The sequence below is a fragment of the Drosophila rhopaloa genome, unplaced genomic scaffold, assembly GCF_018152115.1.
Source record: "Drosophila rhopaloa isolate 14029-0021.01 unplaced genomic scaffold, ASM1815211v1 contig_3, whole genome shotgun sequence".
NCBI lineage: Eukaryota > Metazoa > Arthropoda > Insecta > Diptera > Drosophilidae > Drosophila > Drosophila rhopaloa.
Window position 1 is genome coordinate 9,398,880 of NW_025335123.1, and position 16,856 is coordinate 9,415,735.

At 40.3% G+C, this 16,856-nt stretch overlaps 2 protein-coding genes across 2 annotated transcripts; one reads left to right on the forward strand and one right to left on the reverse strand.

Moving 5' to 3' along the window:
• Positions 1–624: 624 nt before the first annotated feature.
• On the forward strand, positions 625–846 carry LOC108045012. The gene has a single exon (XM_017124188.1). It carries the CDS (start codon positions 640–642, stop codon positions 844–846), a length of 207 nt encoding a protein of 68 aa, XP_016979677.1. The 5' UTR covers positions 625–639.
• A 1,216-nt stretch (positions 847–2,062) lies between these two features.
• On the reverse strand, positions 2,063–2,344 carry LOC108045036. The gene has a single exon (XM_017124210.1). The coding sequence runs from the start codon at positions 2,342–2,344 to the stop codon at positions 2,063–2,065; it is 282 nt and encodes a 93-aa protein (XP_016979699.1).
• Positions 2,345–16,856: the final 14,512 nt, after the last annotated feature.

A 16,856-nucleotide genomic window follows, 5' to 3' on the forward strand; every position in this document is an offset into this window, starting at 1 on the left:
ACCAACAAATACCATCCCGAATATATCGTATAACGAACGACGTTTTTAACACTGTTATATCGATTAAAGATGCTATATCTATTTAACACAAAATCGACCGTTAAATCAATTAAAAAATAAATCTAAAAGAATTAAATTTGAAGTGCCAAGCATGCAACCTCTGCAAATGAGTTCTATGTTTATAAATTTCCCATTAAATATGATCAATTCCAGGGTTTCGGTCTCGACATTCTCTCAACTTTAAAATTAAAAATAGGAGTAACGAAATGTTTTTGTTTTAAAACCACATTATGTAATAACTGTGAAAGTGTAAATAGTTCCGGAATTGGAATATTGGGCTTAATCGTTAGTTATTATCGGTACTTTTTACCACTAAATAATTACACATTTGATAATGATTGTTGAAAACTTTTAGATATTTAATATTTCGACGGGACCGTCCAATCATTGAACATTTCCAACACTCTTAGCGTTAAATTTAAAAAGAGCGCCAGATTTGATTAATTTCAAGGAACGCTTTTTTATAATTACACCTGACATCTGTTGTTGTTTGTCTATAAATAGCTAGACGCCTTAACGAAAGCAAGCATAATGCCGAAAAAAATCATGTGGTCTCCAGTTCAGCTTCTGCTCCTCCTTATGGTGTTATCCATTCGGGGAGAACTGGACGGATCCCGAAGATGTGGGGCCTACGAGTGCCGCCTGAGCAATCCGATCTGCCGATGCGAGTCCTTCTGCCAGGAGTCCAGCCAGCGGTGCTGGAAATCCCCAACGGGCTGCCATTGTGCAAGGGGCTATGCCCGCGACGAACGTGGCCACTGCGTGCCCCTCATTTTGTGCCCCTGAAATTGTTTTGTTTAATTGAAGTCTCCACCCACTTTACAAACGAATCATGTTCTGGTGAACCGATTTCGGTCATTGAAAACTCATTTTACTCGTAATAGAAAGTTATTTAACTTTTCCATTGGAAAAGATTTATTCAATGCTGCTCAAACTCAGGAACCGCCTTTAAAAAAATGTGAAAAAACGGAAATTCGTTTTATTGAATGTTATAATCCCTCAGTAAATATTTTCGATATGATTTGTTTAGCTTGGTAAATTATAATTAAATTGCAACCAAATTGTGTGACTTATGTGGGTGGCTTTTGTGTTCGGCTATCTGGTAAATAAATTGTGTAGAAATTGACATCAATTGAGTTAAATTTAGCGAAAGCATGCGCTAAACGCATTCATGTCTGCATTGTTTTTTGCTTCACAAAAAACACCTGAAACATCAAACTACTCCATTGGATGTATTTAAGCAATTTACAGTTATGAAATGTAATCGCAGCTGTCATTTAAAACGCGGTCATCGTAAAAAATTGTTATTAAATTACCGGGTACATATGTTGGCTTTTATTTATGCATGCAACATAGTTTGATTTAAGTAATTTATATTTCAGGAATTAATTGCAATTGCATTAGGCATGCCACAGTTGCTGTTGTGGTTCAAATCAATCTAGAATTTACTAAGCTTTGTTATGTAATGTTTCAGCCACATTTAAATCCAATGAAATTCTAGGGTTGGTTGATAATGAATTTCCTTCTGGGACAAAATACTACTGTTTTTATAACGAAACTGTACTGATCTAAAGGTGTCACAAAAATTATGTATTATTATATGTTATGTCAAAATATTACTCATCCGACATGTTGGTTAAAGGCTGGCGTGTTCTAAACGATCTGAATATTTTTATCATCAGAAGAGTCGAACTAGCCATGTCCGTCTTTCTGTTTCTATGCAAACTATTGTCTCCATTTTTAGAGTTATTTTAATGAAACTTACCCAAAAGTGTTTTTTCTATTGCAGGTAGTATATACATAAGTCGGATCGGATGACTATATCATATAGCTTAAATACGAACAATCGAAGAAATAAATGTAAAAATAATGTCCTACTTAATTTGTAAGTTTTAAGCCGAGATTCATTGTATTTTGTTTTTTTATTTTAATAATTTTTAGTTTAATAATTTGTCTAGTCCTACGAGTACTGAGGCCCATTAATTATGGCAGTATCAATGGTTTAGGTGTACAGGAGCTGCATGCAGTTGGGACCGCTGAGGCAGCAGCCGTTGCCGCAGACGGGCACCAATCCCGAGCTGTGGACGCGGCGGCAGAGGAGGGGCGGACCGCGGTAGTCGCGGCGGTAGCAGAGGCGCTCGCACACTGTGCCGCCCACCTGTACTCGAATAAGGGTGGGGCGGCAGTGGCCGCGGCCCAGGATCTGCGCTTGGGCGGGCAGCGACGCCAGCAGCGACGACAGCAGCGCGGCCAGGAGCAGGAGCGGACAACGGTAAAGGTCCATCTTGCTTCTCTCTTCTCTTTAACTTTGCTGTTGCTGCTGCTGCTGCTGCTGCGTTTTATAGTTCTCTGCGGCGCTCGTAAAGCATACAAAACAACACGAGCACAAACAACGGTGAGGAAGAGCAGTTACCAAAAAGCGCCAGCAATTGTTACCGTTGTTTGCCAACAACAAAAGGTCGCGCATCTGTTTATACCCATTATTCGTTTACCAAGGGGGGGTACATTGTACTAGTGCAAAAGTGCGTAACAACAGTGAAATATTTGTTATCTTAAAGCAATATTTATAGGCCATCATTGCTGAGAGAACCCATACCAAATATAGAAGAGACATTAATATCAAGGTAATTAGTTATTTAATTAAGTTAAGATGGCATTAAGTATCTGCCCTAATTTAAACCTTTAAAATAAACGTCGCCTTAAAGTAGGCAATGTATTTGGTTAGCGGACAGTGGGTAGAGTATCTCAAAGTCGCGACTCACGACCATTGCGTTACATCTTGTTTTCAATTTGCAAATGCCAGCGAAACGAAGAGAAAAGACAAAAACAATAAATTATGAGCTGGAGATAAAACAAAAAGCGTAAATTGAACTGGGCGTAAATTAAAAAAACAGGAAACAACAACAAAAGCCAAGCGGAGAAAAGGAGAAGAATAATGACCGCAAGACCGCGACCACCTGACGCAATTGTCGATGTCTGCGTGGGTGTGCGTGTTCTGGTGTTTTTGTAGGTGTGTGTGGGTGCTGTGTGTGTGTGGGTGCTGTGCGTGTGGGTGTGAGGCATGCGGCTTTGTAAACTTGCGTCTCGGACACAAAACAAGGATAATGGTCGAGTGTAGAAGGGAGACGGAAACTAAGACCGAGCCTGCGTGCTGAAATCAAAGATAACGACTTATCAACGGCGTCATAAAAACGTGACATCAATTTTATTGCCGGCGACGTCATCGTTCACGCATCGCCACGAAAAAGGTCAAGCAAAAGGCAAAGAAAAAAACCAAATCGATTTGAAAAAATTAATTTTCCGCAGAAAGAGAAAGGGGAACATATTAGCTTCAGCATATTTTAAAATTCTATTTTCAGCATAAAAATAATATTTTTTTTTTGATTTTTGCATCATTTTTTTCGTGCCCACAAACAAAAGCCAGTAATATTTAGTTATATCTAATTTCTAGGTGTGCTTCGGTATTATTAATAATTTTTAAAAATATATTGCCAAATGTCGCTTACTTGTTATATTTTAATGAGCTTATATACTGGTTAGTTCCTTGTTTTATTTTAACCGGATGGTACAATTTTTAATTACAATAAGTTGCTCTAATTGCGAAACTAACTAAAAATAAATACCCATCGAGTCTTTTCTATGTACATATACATATATGGTAAAACATTCCATGAGAAAAAAAGTTACATATGTATTTACTTCTACACATGTACTGCTGGACACATATCGTCTTGGGAATTATTTACTAGTGTGAGCTATTAAAGTGAACTTTGTTTGTACGATATTTCTATCTTTTTGTTTGCACACAGCACGGCAATAAATTCCCATGACTTTCGTTTACTCTATAATTTGCCCTCTGTTATTTTCTTTTTCTATCTGTTTGCGGTCATTGCCAGGCTGGTCTCTGTACACAGAAAGAAAACGAATATGCATACCATTAATTAGTTAATGGTTTGTAAAAATATCTAGCTGAGCTATTTTGCAGAGGTCAAAATTGAAATTGGCTACCAAAGAAAAATGGTCTAAAAATGCATATTGCTTTAATATGGTTCACATATCAAAATATGTAAATTTCCTTTTTGACTTATCCATTTCAATGTGACTTTTTTCTGTGTAGTATTTTGTTGATGTTGTTCTTGTTGTTGACCCACAGCACCGGCAGCGACAAATATTTTCACAATAAAATTCCTATTGATGTTTATTCATGCCCCCTCCTTGGACCATCCCCCCTTTTTTTTGCAGCGATTTTCGGGGCAGTCGAAGAGGCGCCACCAACACGACAAAGATGTCGCTGGCGAATCGGAATTATTATTGAATGAACTCGTGCCATTTCCGCAGTCCATTTCGCAATAATCAATTATTGAAGCACCGCCAATAAAAGAACAAGACGAGAGACCCGAAAACTTCGGCCTCGCCGCTGGCCATTTGTCCGATTAATTATTGACGACTCCCCTGGCGCGTATTAAAATTCATTTGATGTCTTCCTTGTCGCCTGGCTGTCCCTCAGACTGTTACATCGTATGTTTCGAGCATTTGGCCAGGATTGCAAATTAACAATTCAAAATAACTAAAAAATTCCATATTAAAATACAATTAGGTGCAAAAAAATAACTCTTCAGGGTTTCTAAATAACTTATAAAGGAGCAAGGGATAGAATTAAAAATTGGCGACGTCTTTCGTGACTTATTACGAATGGCACTTCCTAATTCCAAATATATCTTTCAATACTTTTTGAAACCTTTATAGTGATTTTAAAACCCAAGCGACTTATTTTTTAGCGATTCACTTAGAGTAAAATTACTCAAATGTAATCGATTACATTTTTTTAAGTTAGAGGAACATCGTCATCGGAATCGTGCGTGTGCTTTTGTTATCGCCGGAGTGCCAGAGTTCATCTCGCTTTCCCTCCGGCGCCCACGCAGTTGATTAATCGTTGCTCGAATCACGTACAACGACAAATGTCGCAGGTGAAAATGCCGAAGGGCCCCCGGAATGGGAGTGGAGGGGCTTGGACTGGGGAGGGAGTTCCGCCCAACAGTAAGACTGTCATCTCTGCGCTTCCAGTTTCGCATTTTTCCCGCCAAATCTACCTAGTTATCGTAATTGGCTATCGTCTGTCGAAATATCGCTGAAATAGTTGGCCTGAAAATAAGTCCTATTATTTTATCGCTGGTTTAAATAAACACTAGGTATACTTATATTAACGAACACATACTGATGAAATGGGCAAGGTTCATTAACTGATTTAAATTTTCAAAGTATCTATAATTCCAAAAGTCTTAAATATTATTAAAGTGGTTTTTTTTTTTTTTTTTGGCTATTTCGCCTTTTTGGAAATCCTGTCAGCACTCGTTTACTTTGATGCCCTGACGCCGACTCTCTCCCTCTGAATCCTTCGCATTAACATAAATAAATCACTTGCCGCCATCAATCAGTCTGTTTGCATTTGCGCAGGCAGCCGCAACACCTCGCCCCAACCGCCCACAACAACCATTTCTCTTTGTTGTCGTCGCCGTTTTTTGCTTTATGCTTACGCGCATTTTTCTTTGATTTATTGATGTCTCGACTATTAAGCAATTAACTTGAGGCTGACGTCTCGCTCTAACCCCGAACCCCGAACCCCTAACCCAGTACACCCCTCCCCCCTCCCCATCAGCCACATCCTCCCATCTCTGAACACAAAAAAAATTCCACGTTGAAAACCTCTTTGGGCTACAATTCTGATAGGAATCCTAAATTACTTTGAATAATATTTAATGGACACTTTGTTTTGTTTTTCTCAGCAATCCGTTATACATTTGTATAATTGATTTCAATTCTCTGTTACAATCCCGTTACATTTCTAATTCTTGTATGTGCTCCAAATCAATATGAAATCTGCGATTCACACACCCCAGATAACTAAACAAATTTTTATTACATAGATAAATTAAATATATATAAAACTGCAACAAATCACAGAATGAGATTTTATATAAAATTTATTTTCGTTGTTAAATTGCCAATGGATAACTAATTTTGTCTGAACAAAAAAAATCTAAAATTTTCTGATTTTTTTAAACAAAATTATTGATTAGATCTCTACAAAACAGCCAAATTATCAATTAGTTTGATTTGTTTTATTCTTGTAGTAATTTGTGACTGACCTTCGGTTGCTTAATAAGATTATTTATTTTTTCGGTGTCTGTAAATATGTAATTATGCGATACAAATGATGCCTGTGGGATGGCCACGCCCCCGCAATCGCCTCATTTGGGCGCAAATGAATTTGTTGTGTCGGAATTGTGTGGACATTTGTCCACATGCGCAGGCAGATTTATGAGTCAGCCGTGCCCCTGTTTCGCTGCATACTTTTATGGGCTCCCCCACCCACACACACACATGTACACACACACTCATAAACACACTCACGTCCACGTGTGCATATAGAATGCTGGCGAAATGAGCCTAATAATTAGCAACGAGAAAGACAGAGAGAGAGTGAAATCTCGCTTACAAAATGAGCAAACATATAATGAAATAAATAATAATAAAGGCAATAGCTAGGGGTGGTGGTGGGGGTTAGGGGGCAATAGCGGCAGCACACGTGTGACCCGAGGCAACTTTGGCAAAAACTTTTCGTTTCTAGTTGGTTTTTTTTCTAAATTTTTAATACAAAATGCGAAAGGGCAGAGCCATGCATAAATGTACGTCGGTCTACATATGTATTCATAATGTTACCACACTCACACATACAGAGTTTTCTTTGCGCAGAAAAAATAAATAAAAGAGCACAACGCAAAACCAAAGAAAAAATTTATCTACGAGTTCTGCAGCAGCGGCATATGTCTTTGAGAATATAAAACACCAAAGCAGCCCAAACGAGTGGACCACCAAAATGGCGAAAAAGTTGCAAGTCAGAGCTCACAAAGTGTAAAAGTTACAGTGCTGGGCAGAAGTATCCTCATGGCGGAAAATATATCATATCATATTACACAACTCGAGATTCTTTAACTTTAAGTCTTTGAGGACCTAGAAACAACTATAACGTGTATTTTATTTCTGTAATATTTATAAATTTGAATAATAAAAATACTTTTTGGCCGGATAGGAAAATATGTTCGCACTAGGAAAACATTTTAGAAAATTCTGACCTTATTTGCAGTAAAATGAAATCAAAATATAGGGTCAAGTCAATTAAAATTATTTTTAGTGTTTTAATCTTTGTTATTGGTATTATATGTATATATCCACCAACTCCATAGAATTTTTATTTGACCATGACTAGCTGCGTATTTTCCTATTATGCCTCATAAATAAATAACACTTTCAAATTGATTTTTTTTCAGCAAATAAAAAAAGGCCCGAGTAATAAAAAAGCTCTTTGAGCAATAAAGAAAATGATCAAAGTACTTTGCTTCGCCATAAAAAGGGAAGAGCCACGAACTAGTGTTTATTGTATGGGCAATTATCGCAAGAATATGTACTTGTTTATGCTTAGTTTTGCCTCCCGTGGAGCACTTACTTTAGCCACAGACTGTGCGACTGGCGTTTCAGTTTGGTTGAACTCGTCTGAAATTTTCTTTTTCAGTTCTGCAAGAGTTTCCAAAATAGACAACGGCCCACTACCTCACCCCCGCGAACGTCGCCGCCCACTGTTTAAAGGCAGATTCGGCCCTCAAACAGTCAACAACAACAACATGAAATGTTTACTGCAGGCGAAACAAAGCCGAAAAATTGCCTTAAAGCTGACTATGCCCCACCTTCCTTGTCCCCAGGACAAACACACAAAGAGAAGTCACTCGGCCAAAACGTGCAACAAAAAACATAAAAAAAAAAAAGGAACGCAAAAGAAAGCAAACTATTTTGAAACTCTCACACAACTTGGTCAGCCAACAATAACAAGGCGGGGAAAAGCGGGAAGGCGGGAAGGCGGAAAAGCGGGGGGTCGATGGCAATGAGGCTGCCAAAAAGTGTTCGCAAAGTGCGAGCCAGGCAAAAGTCAAGGACAGCCAAGGAAACCGAATCGAAACCAATGCGAACCCAACTAAACCAAACCAAACGGTACTGAACCGAACCGAACTGGACCCAAGAAAACCCCAAAAAAAACCAATCAATAATTGCTGGTGACTGGAAAAAAAACCGAAAGGAAATGGAGCAGCAAAAGTGCAAGCCGCGTCACGGACAAAAACGCGAATACGGACAACAAAATACAAACATATGGAAGTAAACCAAGTGAGAAATGCGAAAAATGCGTATAAGGCGAATTAACAATCTTCACAATACTTGCCGTACAAAAATCCGAGGGAAACACACATAGCAAATATTGTATAAATATAGGGGATACCACAGAAATTGCTCGTGTTTTTTTTAAATTCACTTATAAAGGTGTCTAATAGTATGCAACAATAAAAATTGGTAGTCCTGATTCTATTGTATTATTTCACTGGATACTTTTAGACATATTTTAAGAGTTTTCAAGACCATCAAGACCATCAAGACCAAAATAAGACTCATTAAGGTGGTTACTCTAATAATAAATTGTATTTTCTTAAAAATCGGAAGGATCCGCACAGAATCTTAAAAACAACTTATATCTTATGGCTATAGACTATCTACATAACTTAGCCATGAACTGCTAGCTAAATATTATTAATTATTATTTAGCAAAAGATTGCTTGCTTTGTTAGTATTATGTAGAACCGAAATGCAGTATAAGTAGTACATTTATTTGACTTCTTTCATAATCAAGTTGAAATAACACAATAACAAAATGGCTTTCAAGAACATTTCGTGTTTGTATTACTATACCACAGAGGAAAGCCCTCAACTCCCTGGAAAGTGGCTTCAAAGTTTCTGTCTGCTGCAATCTATTCAGTATTATTTGCTTTAATTGTGCTACCCTAAATTACCTGACTAACTTCTGAATCCATATGAAGTTTTGGGCTTGTTTCGATGGAAGTTTGGTGAACAAGCGGGGGGTAAATGGATGCGGAATTTGAGTAATTGATATCTAGTTTCGGAGCACCACCATCCGCCAAACATCGCTACTCGCCTCTGACATAATGTGCAACATTCGCTCGTGTGACAGTTTGGGCATGCAACAGGGTTTCCATTTACCGACCAACCTTATCTGCACCATCCAATCCTCCTTACAAATTGCACCCACGATGGATGGTCCCAGTCCAGTTTGCCAAACAATTGAGGAGAAATGGGAAAACGCGGGGGAGTCTCAAAACTTTCGGCACAGTCAATTGCGGCAAAATGTCACTCAATTTAAACTTCGACCCCCTCCCCCCCGCCATTCTTGCCACAGATTTAGTTCCTGACTACCTGACTCTGCCATCCAGCTTCCATGGGCATTGCCTCATGCCCCATCCTCCTGGCAAACACTTGCAACTTTTATTTGCTGCAACTTTTCGTTGGCCCATTGAATTCGTCCTCCCGTGTTCCTTCCTCCCGCACGACCCCCCCTTCCCCCAAAAATGAAAATGAAAATGCACCTGAGTCGAGCGGCGACAGCTCACAGAATTGAAATTGAAACTAAAATCAAGCGTAAAATTCATTTAAAATGTTCGCACCCACGCCAGTTGCCCCATGGGTATTCCACCCCCCACCCAATACACCCCCCCCATCCAATACCCCCCCCTCCACACAACTTTTATCACCATCCCCATTCGACGAGTGCCAAAAACACAAAAACAACGCCAAAAATTTGACAAAAATTGAGTGAACGAAATTCCTCGCTGTTTTTGTGGGTGGAGTCCAGGGATGGAGTGACCTCAAAATTAAATTAGTCTGGGTGTTTGTTCAAGTTTAATAAATAATATATATCGGGTTAATAGTGTTAATGAATTGCTTGGAAAAAATGATTACAAATTAACAGTTATCCAGGATAGGGTTGGTTGACCCCATCCCAACAGAAATGTGACCCAGACATATACTTTTCATTCCATAAGGTGACCCATCGAATCCCAATTTTAATGTCAGTATCTACTTTCTAATGAAATGCCAATAAATATTACATTTTAATCTTTGTGAATTTTGGTTAAACATTTTATGGTTGCAGGAAGGTGACCCAAACATTATTTTTTAGAGCACATAACTTGACTTATTGGCTTCACACTTCAAATTAACTTAATAATCTATTAACATGAATTAACATTTGTGTTACATTTCGATTTGACCTTAGTTGTGGTCATGGAATCTGTGCCATGTTGGGGTTCGGTGACCCCGATTTGGACCTTTGGGCTCATTAATAGATCCAAGAGGAATATTTACTATATAATAATTTTGTGTGCTCATACTGCGCTCAGAGGCAAACCCAAATCACCTTCAGCTCCCATTTCCTCCAGCCCTGTTCTTCCGGTTTAACCTTCATTTGCTTTGGCTAAATGCGTTCACTGGGGGCGGCATTGGTCCTGGCGATAGGTGTGGGCGTGGCTCGTGTGTGGGTAATTGTTGGCGCGGTTGATTTGATTGAAAGTCGTGTGGCAAGTGTCAGAATGGAAAAGAGGCAAGTACTGCTCGACGGGGGGAATCCCCCGATGGGTTGACGGGGATACGATATCGCTTGGCAAGGCGTGCCGCTGGCTTGGCATATGATTGTGTAATTGATTTGATCAATAGAAAGCCAAGAGCGGGCCGGCGTAGGTAAGTGAAAGTAGAAAATGTGCTGCCTTAGCGATTTGCTGGTCGAGGAAAAACCAATTTGGTAGATTTAAGTGAAAGCAAGGAGGTGCAGGAGTGGATTCAAGGAGCGAGAATCTACGCACGTACGCTCTGTAATGTGGTTTTTCCTATTTTTGAGGTAGCTTTGACCCAGAATATATAAAGAATATATGATCGAAACATGAATCTATAAACACTAATAGACAACTTATCGAATAACTTACCATATTATTAATAAGAACATTTTAAATATAAATAATCCGGTATTATTTATATTGCAGTTACTCTTTTTAATAATATGAATATTTAGGTTTTTCGATTGCAATTGGTATTCCTAATTGACAGTAGTAGTAGTAATATCGAAACACTCAATGTGCACCTGTGTATTATCCTTTATTTGGAGTCCAGGCAGAGTATTTCGTCCTTCGACTTATGCTCTCCTTCTCTGAGACTTCATTTGTTTTTGGTCGCTTTTCGACGCGTTATATATTTCTATTTTTAGAAGTTTGCGCCATTGAATAGGTTTGGAACATTTGACCGTTTCACCGCTTAAGAGCTTGACCCATGGCAGGACGACCTTTTGCCACGTAATTTGTTGGAATATGATGCGGCCCAAACAATGGATGTGGGCGTGGAGCATGGGTGGGCGGTGGGATGGGTTCATAGGCGCTAAAGAAAAGAAAGGAAACACCGTAAAATTTGAGGGTATTCTGGGGGCGGGGAGGGGATGGGAGGGGTGGGGGCAAAGTAATCTTCAGTCTCAGTGTCGGGCGCAACGATTGAGATTCTCATTTTTATACTCATTCCCAGGGGCATCGATTTTTGTCTCCACTTCCCAAACCCCACATTCTCTAGAGAGTTTTGGTGGTTCAAGAGGAGAGAGGGGGAGGGGGGGAAGTGGGTAAAATAGGATGGAGGGATAGGAAAATCCGCATTGAAAATGTGCCGCGCATCTATTTCCATATAAATTGGCTGCCGCTCAACCAAAAGCATCCACTGCTCGCCTCTGCTTCCAAAAACCCCTCCCCCCCTGCCACTCCGCCACTCCGCCACTTACTCGCTTACCCCCTCCCCTCTCTATATCTCTCTTTAGACACCCCCCCTCCCCCACACCTTATCCACATTCTGGGAACCGGGGCCAGGCAACTTTGCCAATAATAAAGCGCCATTAGTGCTGCTACATAAAGTGGAATGGGCCAGGGAAATGGAAAGCATGGAAATAGAAGAAAAGCGGTGGCAAGGAGGAGCCACTCCATGGGAAACTGAGAGCCAGGGGAGCCCGGAGGTGTCTGTGCGGAAGCTGCTCCCGAGCAGGTTGCCCCCCATCTGGGGAAACTCTAAAAAAATGCGGAACCAAAAAACTGCGGTCTGGAAAAGTCGCCACGTGAATGCCTTTTTTCAACACAAATAAGTGAAATCTCAGTATGAAATAAATTAAACAGGTGGGTGTGCCACAAATATCTCTGGTGTTGTGAAATTCCTAGTTAACTTAATGTGAATAACTTTTGCTAACTTTAAGACATATTATTAGGTTAATCAAAATCACTTGGGGTATATTTTTCAAACCTAAAGAAATGTTATTTCTAGGGATTCAAAAACAATACTTTCTGTTTTATTTGCCCGGCCATCACTGGTCTAAATCCATAATATATTTTAGATATATTTACCAGATGTTTTAAAATGTGTAGTAATTTAAAATGTTACACATAAATATCTCGGAAGGAAGACAAACTCTGTTCTTAGTAATTGCATTACAAATTTTTATTTTGCAATATATATATATATGCAAGTTCTTGAATATAACTGAGTTAAGCAAGATTCTTCTGGCAATCTCTTTGGGAGGGTCGATTTGAATGGCTTACTCTGGCGATTTTCCAGGATTCCTTTGGCTATCAAGTTAATCATGTTATTGAAGCTACCCGAACTCAAGTTGGGAAATCCAAAACAAAAGCAAAGGCCATTCAGAGGGCGATTCAGGCAGGCAGAAGGAAATGTGGTGGGGCGGGCCGAAGGGCGCAACAATTCATGTAGAATATTGTTTATGAATTCAGCTCGCTATCGCAAATCTTCACACACACACACACACACACACGCACATACACACGCACACACACGCACAGGAGGGAGCAGGAATTTCGTAGCATACTTTCATGGGCAATTGATAAGCAGTCGTCGTCCTTCGCCAGGGAGTTGGTTATGGTTAAAGTTTCTGCGGTTGTTGTTGCAGCAGCGGCGGCTGTTCTTGCCACATGTTTTATGGCTGTCCACTTCCGCCAGAGGAGTGGGAGAAGTGGAAGTGGAAGTGGACGGCCCCATAGAACACATAACCTGACCCTGCGGCTCCACTGCGCCCAATCAAGGAAAGTGTTAAGGTTTTTATGCTCTAACCACATGAAATCACTCACAGCCCGGACTCAGAAATATTCCCAATTTCTAGCCCAATTGAAACTTCTTGATGATGTGGGGTTGCGGCCATTTATGGCTAATGATTTAGTGGCTTCGATTGATTTATGGCCATTGCAGCCCAGTCAACGCAATCAGCGGAAATGACTTGGTTTCTTCGATGGTGTTCCATACTCCTGCATGTTCAAGTACACTCGAACATTCCCAATTAGGAAAAACTCTTTTTATGCCGTACATCCCCTACAAAACTTGCATTATTATTGTATTTTATCTAATATATTTGAACACTTTTAAATTGGTTTCTTTTACAGAAGTTTGTCTGCATTTCAGTGACTTTTCTCTAGTGCCCTAATTTTTGTTTTATCATTTTGGGGTTATATTTGGATGCGTCTCCTTTGTTTTGGCCCCCAAATAGCCCCTTTTGTCCACTGGTTTTTGCCCATTCAACCTATTTTTCCCCTTGTCACTTCATACAAAACTCAATTAATAAAAGTTGACGGCGCGCATTGAGCGTAAAACTGCGTTGATGAGGCATAAAAGTGCTTTAACCCTTCGCACACACTCCTGCCAGTTGGGGGCCCTTAACACCCACTGGTCGGGCTTGATGTCCAACGAAAAAAAATATTTGATAACATTGCCGCCATCGATGAAACTCTCGAGTGGGGACAACCGCCATTCGACACCCCTCCCTGCATAAAAAATTATGCAAATGAATGGGCCAACCGGGGGTGGGGGGTCGTCCTGCTAACGATGCTTACCATGAAAAAAAAGCGAAAAACAGAAAAGGAAGCACAATGAAAATCCCCGAAACAATAACAATCCGCTGATGATAATCTCCAGGCAGGTAACGAGCCAGCCCTGGCTTCCGTCTGCCGTCACGCATTCCTGGCTGCCACCCACCCCCCTCCCCCAGTCGGCTTCCATCCCTACTTCACCCCTGTTCCAAGCACTCTAAGCTAACCCCCCTCCCCTAATACATAACCCACAACCACCCTGACACCCCAGCCCTTCATTTGTGCTTCGTGTTTTATGTTAATGAATTTATTTATTATTATTTCATGTTATTTTTTTGGTTTTTTTTTTCGGAGGGGACCTTTTTTTCCTGTGCGTAGCTTCGCCTTGTTCCGGTAGGCCCTGATCCAGAGCCCAGTAATTTAATGTGGCCACCGCAGGAAGTGGGAAACAAGGGAACGACGGGCATGTCTGTCGTAAAGGGGCAGCATTCCGCATACGCCACGTGGGCTATCAGGGGGAGTCAGGGTTGCCAGCCTTGGGAGGGTTGCCACCTCGCGCTCCTTGACAGGAAGAGAGGATCAGCCCAGCCGCGAAATAACTCCTTCTTCTGGCGGATGAGCCAAGACAGAAGCCCCCGCACGTTGGGGGCTAATTACAAATGGAGCATTTAGGGAAGAAGGATGGTTGGGGCACTGCTGCATTACCGCTCCCCTTTAGCTAATTATTTAAAATGCTCGGCGACATTAAAAAGCACTTTCGCCTCGCAATGATAATCACAAAATGTTCCCGAATTCCCCAAGTCCCTTCATGTTGTACTTTGTGGTGCTTTTGTGGCTTTTTTGATAATGACGCTGATTAGTCAGCGCTTACGACAACTCGGCAATGTCTTCTTCGTGTTTCCTCCTTTTTACACACCCCCCCCCCACCCAATTTTTTTCTTGGTTTTGTATCGCAAAATCTTGGGACAGAACGAGGGTGAGCCGGAGGATTAGCAACTTATGGGAACTTTAAAATTAAGTTCCCTCGACTGTCTGTGACGCAATCGGGTCGACCGAAAAAACGGAATGGAAATGGAAACTGTGTTCAACAAAAACCAAAAAAAAAAAAAAAAAAAACAACTAAATTTGATTGATGGCAAAGAGTTTTGTTTGCCGCTAGTTTTCTTTCACTGCACTCAACTTGGACATATAAACTGAGCAGAAATATTCCCATTTCCATTCCATTTCAATTTTCATTTCCACTTGATCATGGTGGGGAGCAGAAGGAGGTGGGATTGGATTGGGTTGGAAAATTTCATAACAAACAAACAGAAGTAAAAACAAACATTGAACCGTCTGACTCATAAAAGTTTAGTTCGTCTAATTGCAGCTGGAACTTATTTGGCTTTGCTTTGGATTTTGATAAATTGGCCATTTCCATCTGAATGGATAAACACACAAAGTGTATCCACACGCGCGATCCGAAGAGTCTTTTTTTATGAACTGGTCCAAGGATCCGCGAGAATCCGCAGATGTCTTGCTCCCGAAATTAACACCTCGCCGTCCTCTGGAGGGCAATAAAAGCTGATGCGGCCACTGGCTGGGCAATTAACATGGCATGGCAACAACTGGAACAACAACTCTGCCAGCGAGATGTGTACAAGTACAGTGCGGTTCGAGGGTGTAAGGCGGGCAATTAATAGATTCAAGCTGAAAACTTTGAGTCGCTAGAAATATTAGTACATGTTCAGGTTATACACCAATATTTGTGGCCAGTGATAAAGTTGCTGTGATTGCGTACGTATTACAATAAAATAAATAATTTCTTGAAACAATTAAATAAATAAGGAATTCAATATTAAAGCAATTAAGCAATATACTTAATTATATCAAAATTGCTTTGATTTATGGTGAAAAACCTAATTTTTTTTTAATAATAATTACTTGAGAGCCTAAACTTATGGAGTAAGTACTTGTAATTGCTAAATTGGCTGTTTTCATTATCTGCTTGAAATAAAAAGTAATGTAAAATGTACAAGGTACCGTTTTCAGGAATTTAGAGTTTCTTAACGCCTGTTGTTTTTTTTTGGAGAGACGAGTTGCTTGCCTTACACTTTTGCACCGCACTGTAGGCATATGGAAAAATTTAAATTTCCAGCAACGTAACTCGAACTGAACTCGCTCTTCCAGTACCGCCGACGCCCACCCACTTCGATGTGGTTTCAGTGCCCGTCCCTGCCCCGCCCCTTTTACAACCCCCTACCATCCCCGCCCCCGCCCCCGCAACTCTCTGCTTGTCTTTGTCTTTCTGTGTGTTTTCAGGGGGGTTACGTCATTGAGGGACACGCAATGGCAAATGTTTGTATTTTTATTATTATCGTGTTATGCCATGTATTTGTTTGTTTGTTCGTTTGTTGGATTGCTGGATTGTTACCCAGCCGCGTCATAGAGTAGGGATCCAAAAAGGGAAGGGAGGGAGGGGGTGGGGGGATTGGTTTCGAAGAAAAGGACTCGCTCTTGAGGTGCGTCCGCCGCTGGCTGGGAATACGCTCGTACGCACTTCCCCCGCCTTCACGATTCCGCGTATCTGCCGCTCTGGCGATAAAGTTTTTTCCCCGCCAACTGCTGCTTTTACACGGAGAGAAAACATGCCAAACATTCGACTCCAATCGATCTCCTTTTTCTAGCAAAAATTAACATTAAATATAGTTTTGAAATACATTATAATTTACTGTTCTCAATAAGTTGTAAATAAATTGTTTGGGGGATCGAGGAAGATTGCTTGTAAAAGTATGAGCCTTGTGTTTATCCTTAGTAATTTTGGGACTTTTGCACAACTTATTGTGAAGTACATTTTCGAAATATGGTTATTAAGTCCAAATTGTGTCAGCTTACTAGCTTGTTTTATGATTTGGAAAAAAGATACTCAGATAACTATTATAAAATATTATTTTCTGAGATTCTTTTTGATATGAAAAGGTCTTCAATATATATTATCTTATTTTACAACCCCACGTGACTATTTTTAAT

Coding starts and splice junctions, on each gene's coding strand:
- LOC108045012 (XM_017124188.1), top strand. CDS start 640: ATGGTGTTATCCATTCGGGGAGAACTGGACGGATCCCGAAGATGTGGG.
- LOC108045036 (XM_017124210.1), bottom strand. CDS start 2,344: ATGGACCTTTACCGTTGTCCGCTCCTGCTCCTGGCCGCGCTGCTGTCG.